We start from the raw sequence: 11,577 nt of genomic DNA on the forward strand, positions 1-11,577 counted from the left end.
CTTGTTGACGAGAGATCGAGCTCAACCTCATTCGTTGCTCGGTCGAGGGCTAGCAGGTCAAATTTTTAATCGCCTATATCATTGTTCGATCTGATGAAGTGCTGCACTAAATTCCAACTTGACATTTTCTTATTGGTCGGTCTACTTTTCTCATAACATACCCAATGAGTCATTTGCTCATCTTTGGTTATCCGCCACACATGCCACCACACCATGTGTCACCATCTATCTTTTCTTGCACCCTATATGTATAAAACATCCTACATGTGCTAATGTGCCACATTTGGGGTTGACTCGAAATGCACCATCTTCCATCTTTCATCACCTTGCATGTGTCACTTGTGCTAATGTCCCAAGATGTGACACCATCCATCTTCTCCCGCACTCAGCATGCACTTAGATGTGCTAATGTGCCATATGTACCACCATTCATTCTCTTTTACACCCCACATGTGCAAAGTACTTCACATGTGTCATCATCAATCTTCAATTACTCTAAACATGCCACACGTGCCAATAATGTCAATGTGCACATGCTGCTATCTTAGCTTCAAATGGCCACATGTCAAATGCGCCAATGCATGTCTTGTGCCACATGTACTATCGTACAACTTCAAGCACCTCCCATATACCAAGTGTGCCACAATCAATTTCAAGTGCCACACATATGTTGTGTATGTCACATGTGTTATTATCCATCTTTAAGCATCTCATGTATTTTAATCTGGAACATGTGACTAACTATTAAAAAATAATAATAATAAATAAATAAAATAAAATTACCAAACAAATAATTTGAAATTAGATAAATTCTTAGGAAAATCTTGTAAGAAAAAACAAACAAGGAAAAAGAATGTTTTTTTTTTTTTTTTTTCACAGTTTCTAAAAATAAAGTTTTCCAAAAAACACTATTTCATTTCCTATTAATGACAATTGCAAACACATTTCTTTCATTTGAAATTACTAAGCATACCTTCCCCTTAGTTTAAAAATGCATGCCATATTCTCTCATGTATAAAGAAATAATATGATTATCTTTAAGCAAAATTGAATTTCACCCATCTACACATGTGTTGTCACGCCCCAAACCCGGAAATCGGGCTCACAAAATTTCTGATTGCCGAATCCGGTGCCGACAGCCTCCGTAGTACCCCATTCTCGACTCCCAGCGTCCATACACCAGGTTCCGATCCTAAGATCCTATAAGGAGGATTTTCTAATGTACATTTGTCTCATAAGAAGCATAACCACAAGTATACCCAAATCATAAAGGTAACATCATCATCACATATCTACTAATATAAACATTTGGATACAATACAGAAAGGAAAATACATATGTCAAAAATCAAAGCTCCAAAAGACCATTGCACGCTCCAAGCTCAACGCTGCTGCAACCTAACGCCACCTGCACACATCTATCGTGCATAAGCTTATAGAAAGCTTAAAGGGTGGTGTAAGTGTGTGCACAAGATAAGTGTCAAGTATACCATAAAGCCCATAAATCATACATCATCGGGATAAGCGAAAATATACTGACAAGATCATGGATCATACGATATCAGAGTAAGCAGAATGCGGATCATAATAAGCCAAATATCATATACCACGGATGCAATGCGATATGCAAATCCTACCAAGCCCATCTAAGCCATATAAGTGCAAAAACGTAGCAATACAAAATGCCACGTGCCGTGGATGAAATACAATATGTGATGCGAATGAAATGACCAAGATGAAGTGAAGTCGGGATGATAGTACGAAGTATCGCAGCTATAGGGTCCATCACAAGGGAATTCTATCTAAACCAGTCTCATACCTAAATTTGGATAGTCAAACACAATGTGGTAGACTCCTGATCTCAGGTTAGTCACGCGCCAAACCGAAATCCTAGCTATGTGAATGTACACGTAACAAATAGTTGCGCACCACGAGCCCGAGTAGATAATGAATGGATGAATGAATGAGTATGCAACTCCTGTTCAGTAGCCTTCCAGCACAGTAGCCTGCCAACCACTGGTAGCTCGCCCAGGCCTCAGCCCCGCCCAAATCACTGTCCGCCCACATGTGCAATAGTGACGGGGTGTCATAATATTAAGTCAATCCTCATATCAAGTCCATATATTAGTACGGTTCCTCTCTAAGAAATCACCAGGGTCGATTACACTCCACACTGACTACCACCTCCCTAGCCGCACAGCCCAGCGAGTGGAAGAGACCTCACTATCCGCCTAGCCAGCAGTCTGCCAATACCTACCCGACTCATCGATAGCGGACTCATTTGCGAGCTGGTCAAATTCAGCATAGCTTACAGCCCCCTCGCTCGGGTAGATAAGGCCACACTCTCTTCCAACCAACCACGACACAGTGGGAGACACAGCCTCATGGTATAGGCACCGGCGCTCATATTCCACTCGGTCTAGACATTGGAGCATCTCCTGGCCTCGAAGGATTCTTGGACTTTCACCTAAGGACATCCTAAGTGCTCACAGTTCTAGAACCAAGTATTTTTTGTATCCCATCTAGCCATCCACGATGTGCCTGTAGAGACCACAGCCTTGATGTCACTACAATGATCGAGTCACACATATGTGAGATGCATGAGTCACATTATCCAATCATGCAGCAATCCTGCACGTACTATGCGCTCATGTAGGTAACTCCTATTAGTGAGTCCCATAAATAATCTGCTCAATGGCATATGCTATAATCGGTCACTCCTTATGTCAAGCTTACATATGATGCGTATGGGCATGAATCATGGAATTACACTAAGCATGTTATAAGATGATGAACTACTCTCACAACGAAGATGGGCCTAGACGGCCTACACACAACAAGTATGGGCCTATCAATGGGCCCTAGGGAGAGTCATAATGCGGACATTTAACCAACATTATTCTTACAATGTGGACGTCAAACCATCATTACTCCCAAGGCACAGCCCGTCATGAACATCATTACACAAACCGTAGTGGAATCACACATTGTAATGGGCTTTCGTACATCCCATTAGGCCTCGACTCATGGGCCCCCAATGCATCAAATGGGCCGTATCACATGGGCCTCATATATATCAAGGTGGGCCTCAATGGATGGGCCACAAATACATCACAATGGGCCCTAACCCACGGGCCCTAATACATCATAATGGGCCTCAACCCATGGGCTTCAAATACATCAAGATGGGCCTCATATATGGTAGGTGGGCCTCAATGGATGGGCCACAAATACATCAAGTGGACCGCATGTCCAGCGAACTAGACGGCATGGCTAAAACATACATCATGGGCTGCCCTCACACAAAGGCCTCATTACCATGTGGGGTTCGCGGATTGGACAGTGCGGATGAAACTCGCACATCATGCCGGGGCCACGAGGAAGGATGGTGTGAATATACAATGCATCACAAGGCGGGACCCACCCATCCAGCCTATGGATGGTAAAGATAGTGCACATATATCATGGTGCATTCCACTCGACTGGCAGGTGGATGGCGTGTATAAGACACATACCTCACGGCTGGCCCCCCACATGCATGGACGGTGTGGGGACAAAATTCATACATCAAGGTGGGTTCCACCATCCAATGTTGTGGACGGTGTGAATAAGACACATACATCATTGGTGGGTCCCACGTGGGGCCACCACAACGTTTATTTGTCATCCAACTGTTGTTAAGGTCACACGGACCTGGATGAAAGGAAAAACAAATTTCCTAATGATCCAGAGCTTCTGGAATCCAAAAGGATTTCAATGGCAGCCGTTCAATCCCATTGTTTCCTACGACATGGGCCACCTGAGATCCTAAAATGGCTGATTTTTGGGGGGCCCACTGTCCCAAAGGGGACCTAATAAATGCACGGTGTGGATGTGGCCATACATCACGGTGGGGCCCACGGCTGGGACCATGGGTCCTTGCCTGTCTGTCCGCCAAAACACAGCAGCGTTCTGCTGCAGCATCTGCTAGCGTCAGCTGCAGCAGGCGCTGCTTGCTTATATATATATTTGAAAAATTATTTTTTTGAGGTTTTTCGTATGTGGGGCCCGCTTCAAGAGGATCCACCCCAGTCATTGGACTATATGGTTCAAGGCAATCTAAATGAGCCCAATATTTGGCACGTTTTGGCGAGTAGAAACATCAAAGTGAGTTTTAAAGGTAAAAACTACTATTTTCAATGGTATGGCCCGCGTGATAATCAGATTGACGTCATTTTTTGGCTCAACGCCTAAAATGAGTTGAGAAATATGATGGATGGCGTGGATTGAATTTATACATCAAGGTGGGGCCTACACAAGTGGCCCTTCCCAAAGGCTTTGAACCAAGCTAAAATTTTGTGTATTCAGCTAACGTCCAGCATCCCTGGATGTTGGACGGTTTGGGCGGACCATGCGTAGAAGGTGGGCCCTGCTCAGGTGGGCCACCAAATGATGTATGGTGTGGATATAACACATATATAAAGTGGGCCCCACCTACAAATGACTTGGATCAAATACATGCTTCATGGTGGGGTCCATCCGGGTGGGCCACACAACTACATCATCACATAAAAGAAAGAGAGAGAGAGAGACACGTGATAGAGGGACCCTGACACTATGGGCCCTCCCTTGCATGATTTATAACATACCTCAAGTGGGTCCCATTTCATATGGGCCAACCGATCAAAATCAACGGTGGAGATCCCTTCTCCATAAAAATGGAAGGTATAGATGACCCCTTTTTAAACTAGAAATTAAACATCATGATGGGGTCCGTGGAGAATGGCCCCATCATGGAATGATCATGATGATTAAGGTAGGCCATCGGCCACATTTAGGGTCCAAAGTGAGATCTATACCATCAATCAGTATGCCTCACTTGGCCCATCATAAAAATATGAAATCTAGGCTATAAAAGCACCCACCGTTTAATCTTCTTGGTCCGATGAAACGCCGATCTCCTTGTGTCCTTCTTCGATGGAAGATGATGAGAGATGAATGGTTAGGATGAAGGATTTTAGGAGAGGAAGTGGGCCACACACAACATTTTCCTCTCTTGGAAAAGCTTGGACGTCCATCACTTTTCCTTGCTTAGAAAATGTGTTGAGAAAGAGAGAGAGAAGGGTTGTAAGGAGAGAGAGTGATGGGTGATGGATGTGAGGTGAGAGTTGACTTCGTAGGTTGCTTGACTTGTGGAGAAAGAAAGTATGGGTTACTCTTGTACTTGACATAAGGTGATTAATTGACTGATTGAGTGATTGTTTGATGGGACATGTTGTAGAGATTCTCTTGGGATTGCAAACGTGCGGTATCATACCTTCCACATCTCCCGGCTAGGGTATAGGATCGGTATGCAAGACGCGGCGACGGTGCGGTTGCAATGGTACAAGTCTCGGATTAAGCCGACTCAAATTTATGGAATACGACCTGGAGTCGCGCGTAAACATCGATTATAGGTCGCAGGTTGCCTGAATTCGACGGGAAGGATCACGGGAGTCAACGGAATAGTATGAATTAGGATACGAATCTTACATATGTGAGCTCACCATAATGTGCATGTTATCTAACTTATTTAGCATGATCATTTTACCATGAGAACACTCCAAAAGTTAAGCTATTTCAACCATCAAGTGACTTACAACGTGAATTTTGAGCTTTTGACTAGTTCTCTATTACTTTTGGCCGGTTGTTTATTATTTTCCGTAGCATGTCACCAGGTGATTGGACTAGCTTGATTTTTTGTCCATCCAATTTTTATGGTGGAGTACCTACTTATTAAGATATCGATTAACTATTTAAGATTTGAGATTAGATGAAAAAATATTTGACCCGCTTGATGAATAACTTGAATTTATCATATGTATGACTGTGAAATCAACATGTTAATATATTGCAAATGCTTTATAAAAAAAAAACATGATTACATAAATATAACTTACACACATACACCAATGTCAGGTACGTTGACATGCCAATGTGACTTGAAGATATGCTCCATCTATGATACACCCCACATAATAGGTGAGTGAAAACCATTTTTTGATGAGACGGAGCCAACGTGAGAATTTACCTACTAAAAATTGCACATTGTAATTTAATAGTAAATACATGTGGTTTCATAATCTACCTCAATAATATGTCTGATATGGCTAGTAAATACTTGTTTGTTTTTTTTTTTTTTTTGGAAAGAGCTATATATTGATATGGACAACTATACAGTAACGATTTGGGAGGGCCCACTAAGAAGCAGGCCACTCCTATCATATGAGAAGAACAAAATCAGAAAAAAGAAACAGCGAAGTAGAATATTTAGAAGAATATAGCACTGCGCCCAGCTGCTGGAGAAAAGAATGAAGCAAAGCATGATGTCCCGGGCTGGAAGAGGTCTCCCAAGAGAGCAGGATATGATCGAAGCTAGGAAGAAGATAAAGGCGAAGGAGGAAGATCGAGATTCAGCCGATCCCTGTTTTTGGTTTGACTAATCTGATAGAGCCAAAGTTTGATCTGTCCAAAAGAATGGAGCCTCTGATGGGCCTGGGGAGGTCATCCTGGATGAGATAGAGCTTGTTTGGGGCACCCCCACTTGCCAATTTAGCCAGACCATCAACTACAAAGTTGCCTTCCCTGTAGGTGAAGCAGAATCGGATATTAAGGGCTTGAGTCAGATGTTGAATTATCCCTAAGTGTTACCAAATGTTCCAGCTTCCTGATTTGTCTGGATTAGTCACCGCATCAAAGACTACTCGAGAGTCAGTTTCAGCCATGATCTGCGAAAACCCTCTGTCCCTGCATTGGATCAATCCATCAGCAAGCGCACGGGCCTCAGCCACAATGTTAGAGACAGGGCCATATCTGTTATGGAAGGCAAAGATTAGGTTGCTGAGGTGGTCTTTGCATATGCCTCTTCCACCTCCTTCGTCCGAATTTTCCCTGGCTGAATCGTCCACATTTAGCTTTACCCAAACAGGAGGGGGCTTGCACCAAGTGATAATTAGAGTTCTATCAGCGATAAGGGAAGAGTGAGTGTTTAGACTCATAGTTCTCCCAATCTGCATGCCATAATTTAAGGACAAAACCAGATACGGCATTTGGGGATGAAGTTCTTTAACTCAGTTGGAAATTTTGGCGATGGTTGAGGTTGTAGTAAAAGGGCGATTATCGAATCTAACTGCGTTCCTCCCGAGCCATAGTTCCCAAATGATAAGAGGGGGAGTGAGACCATGTAGGATCTTTAAAGATGAAGTATTTTTTGCAGCCCTTGTCCAATGATGGAGCCGGTTAGAGATGGATTGTCCCTGGTGGAGGCGGATCTTGAGGAGATGCGCGAAGTAATTCTAGACTTAGGATGCTACTTGACCATGACAGAGAAGATGATCGAGGTCTTCGCCGAAGTAGAGGGAGGGAGAAGCTGGTAGATTGTTGGGCTGGCTTCCTAGCTGGGCCTGGGCAATCTGACTATTTATCAAGGGATGCGGGTGAGGATGTATGGGTGGAGTTGCTACGATAGGTGGGGTGGAGATGGGGGTAATAGACTGCGTGTGGGAGGGAGAAGAAGGAGCCGGTTGTAGCTGATGGTAGCCTATGAGACTTGGCCGGGGGGGTTTGCAACATTCGCATTTAGATGCCATGTTGATGCCTAATTTCTGGACTGCAGAATCAACTGGGATAGTACCATGCATCACTTTCCACATGAAGATGCCAATCTTTGGGGGAAGGAATTTGTTCCAGGCCCAGGAAGTCCATGGCTATACAGGAAGGGAAGCTCGGATAGCATTTCGGGCATATTTGGAGGAGAACTTTCCCGACGGTGAAAGTTTTCAGATTAGCTTATATTGTCTTTGAGAAATAGAGACACTGCTATCTCTGATGATCTGAGAAGAAGATTCAGGGAGTAGGGCTGATATAGCTGAGAGGTTCCAGCCGTCTGTTTGACTCCAAAATTCCTTAATTAGAGCGTCTTTATAGGGGCCGAAAGGGGGGGAGAGAGCAGCTCCAATGAGCAAACCTTGGCCAGTCCAATTCTGATACCAAAATTTAATGTTGCCTTCGCCAATTAGCCATCTCGAGTTGAGGATGCAGAAAAGGAGAGTGCTTCTAACTTGGACCCATATGCTCGATCCTCCAATAGATATTAGATTTCTAGAGTTAGAGAATTTGGAGAAGTATTTTTCATGGAAGAGATTGACCCATAGAGAACTCCCTTCTAGAAGTCTCCATGTCATCTTGCATCGAAAGGCATGCATTACATCCGCGAGATTTCTTATGCCAAGCCCACCTTTGCTAGTAGGGTAGCATAATTCCTTCCATCTGACTCAGTGCCTATGACTGCTGGAGTCTGAACTTCCCCAGAAGAAGGATGCTAGCATTTTCTCGATCTGGTGGCAGGATTTTTTTGGGATGTGGAGGGCTGAAAGGATGTGGATAGGAATGCAATTCAGGACGTGTTTAATCAGCACCAGTTTTGCAGCCTGGTTGAGAAGCTTGGCCTTCCACCCTGCTATCCGTTTTTATATCTTGATGATGAGAGGCTGCAGTTGTTGGTCTCGTACCTTACCTTTGACCAGCGGGGCTCCCAAGTAGGTGAGAGGAAAGGAGGAGGGGTGGAAGCCAGTGAGATGAGCAATCTGTCTTGCCCTTCCAACATGGGCATTTTTTGGGAGGGCGAAGTAGCTTTTTAAAGCGTTGACTCTCTAATCGGAACCTGTCTCATAGGCAAGAATGAAGGCAAACAAGGTTCGAATCGAAGAGATTCTGCCATTAAGAAAGATAATTGTGTTGTCAGCAAATAACAAGTGTGTTATAGTCGAGCTGTTCCTAGGGAGTTTATAAGGAATGCAAGCTCCATAATGGAAAAGGAGCTTAAGGCATCTACTAAAAACCTCTGTAGCAATGATGAAAATGGCTGGGGAAAGGGGATCTCCTTAGTGAAGTCCCCTGGAGGATTGGAAGAAGCTAAAGGGTTTTCCATTAATGATAATAGAAAACTAGCAGTCCTCCCAGCATTGTTGAGCTAAGCGAACCCAGGCTGGGTTGAAATCGAAGGTTAAGAGAACCTTCCCAATGAAAACCCATTCCATCCTATCATAAGCCTTCTCCATGTCTAGTTTAATAATGATGTTCCCTCCAATGATTTTCCGATCTATGTCGAAAGCCATTTCTGATACAATAGAAATGCTTTCAGAAATGGATCTATCCTTTATGAAAGCACTTTGTTCCTTAGATATGATTGATGGTAGAATGTTAGACAGTCTGGAGGTAATGACCTTGGAAAAGATCTTCTGAACGCAGTTGCAAAGACTGATGGGCCAGAAGTCTATGAAGCTGGCTGGGTTTGCTCTCTTTGGGATGAGGAAGATCGAGGTGCAACGGAAAGATCTTGGGATTTGGCCTCCTTGGAAAAATTCGATAGCTGCTAGATGGATATCATTCTTAATGATGTCCCAGCATGACGTGAAGAATCCTCCTGAGAAGCCATCTGGGCCAGGTGCGTTGTCGGCGGGGATGGGGAATGTAGCGGCTTTAACCTCTTCTAGGGTTGGAGGTCTCAATAGCATGACATTCATATGATTGGATATAAGCTTGGGGATACAGTCGAACAGGTTGGAGGGGGGGATGGGGTTATCAGAGGGATGGGGCTAGTAAATACTTGTGGCGTGGTATGTATGTGTATATACATATATATGCATATAACATATAAATAAATGATATGAATTGGATTATACTTATGGGCCATTAGGCACCTTGGATTTGGAGGTAAATGGGGTGTATTTCAAATTCAAGTAACTGCTATTTATGTTTGGCAATCTAAATTTGGGGGTTAATGAAATTGGAAGTATTTCAAATACATAATTTTGACATGTCTTGAAATCTCATCAAAATGTTGGGATTCCGGTGTAATTCAAATAAAATGCATTTATATATATATATATATATATATATATATATATATATATATAGAGAGAGAGAGAGAGAGAGAGAGAGAGAGAGAGAGTCATGCTCCCCTGCGCACTTACGCACGTGCGCACCTTTGCACACGTGTCATGTGTGTCTAATCTGAACGGTCCATGTGATGCGGAATCCCATGAAACCCCATGTGACAAATTTTTACCATGATCTAAAATTCTGGTGGGCCATAGCAAAGAGAAATGCAAATCAAGGGAGGAAACTGTTTTCATTTTTCATGGCCCATCAAAGTTTTAGATCAAAGTAAAACTTGGTCCCAAGGGGTTTCACGAGGTGCTACTTCACATGAACGGTTCAGATTTTGGATCCACATCACTTATGATGGGTTCTCAAAAAAGTTCATACGTAGTACGTGCGAATTGGTGATTCTTAGGTTTGTGGCCCACCTAAGGCTCAAAATTTTCTCATGTTTGGCTAAAGTATATATTTCAATGGACTTACTACAATAAGTTTATCAAATATTATACACACACACACACACACACACACACAGACACACACAATTTCAAGATATGGAAGACAATTTAATTAATTAAATTCAAGTCCTTTAAATAATATTAAAGAATTCTAATGTCTTCCAAATACTAGCTCCCATATGGAAGATTTGGATTCCCACTTTGATTCTAATGTAGTTATGATTTGAATCCCATTGTATTTTAAATCGAAGCTCTAAAACGGTCCATTATGCTAAACCCAATTATTAAACTAAACTATATAAAAATCCAAACATACCCAAACTCATTTAACTGCACACATATAAGCTAGTAGCAAGCTGGGTTCAGGTATCCACTGGGCTAAACTAGCCCATTTGTCGATAAATAGTAATATAGAAATTATATTTTTCGTAAATGGATAAACCGAAAAATATCAGGACGGGCTGAAGCAAGTATGAGAACGCTATCCTTAAAGCATTATTTGCTCCTTGTCAAATAGATTGAGTAAGCTAAAAGGTTCCAGGCAAACAACTTCTAGGATACGACGTGCCTGCAGGGTGTGAATATGTGTTCAACAAATATAAACATCCACTAATGGAACTCCGTATACAATTTTATGGTAGAAAATATAAAAAGAAAAATCCCATAATTAGAAAGAGAAAAGAAGTTTCAGACCACAACATTGGTCTGTTCTTCTGGCTAAGGTTCAGATGAACCTTATTGACTTACTGGAGTACTTTGGTTGCTTTTCTTCTTGTGGTTCGTATGAGTATGATTTGAGTGTGTTGGTAATAGTTAGTTTGCAAACCCATCCAGGCACTGTTTATATAAGCTAGGATGGCTGAGAGTTTTGGTCTAAAGCCATTAATCCATATAACTGTTTCTAGCTGTTGGTGAGAAACTATCGTTATTGGCAATTTCTGACTGTTGTGCATGTGGTGTAACAACTGCTACATACTGATCGTTTAGACTCATTGACTAGCTGCTTATAGCTATTGGGCTAGCCACATGCAATACATGGTCAGACTTAATGTGCATGAGGAATTATACTTCACTCAAACGACTAGTTTTTTCAGTCTTAAAATAAGTCACACGGGTCTTCATTCAGACCTCTAGATTCATTCCAACCACCTGCCCTATATAAGTGTAAAGTGCGCCACTAGCGCCTCTACAGCCACACTGCATCACATGCCCACGCCCCT

The 11,577-nt window shown here is 42.7% G+C and overlaps 1 protein-coding gene across 1 annotated transcript; it reads right to left on the bottom strand.

Moving 5' to 3' along the window:
• Positions 1-6,430: 6,430 nt before the first annotated feature.
• On the bottom strand, positions 6,431-7,066 carry LOC131233729 (uncharacterized). The gene is made up of 2 exons (XM_058230514.1): positions 6,669-7,066; positions 6,431-6,602 (listed from the first exon to the last, which is right to left on the bottom strand). Exons 1-2 carry the CDS (start codon positions 7,064-7,066, stop codon positions 6,431-6,433), a joined length of 570 nt encoding a protein of 189 aa, XP_058086497.1.
• Between the last annotated feature and the right edge of the window lie 4,511 nt (positions 7,067-11,577).

The sequence above is a fragment of the Magnolia sinica genome, chromosome 18 (genome assembly GCF_029962835.1).
Source record: "Magnolia sinica isolate HGM2019 chromosome 18, MsV1, whole genome shotgun sequence".
Lineage (NCBI taxonomy): Eukaryota > Viridiplantae > Streptophyta > Magnoliopsida > Magnoliales > Magnoliaceae > Magnolia > Magnolia sinica.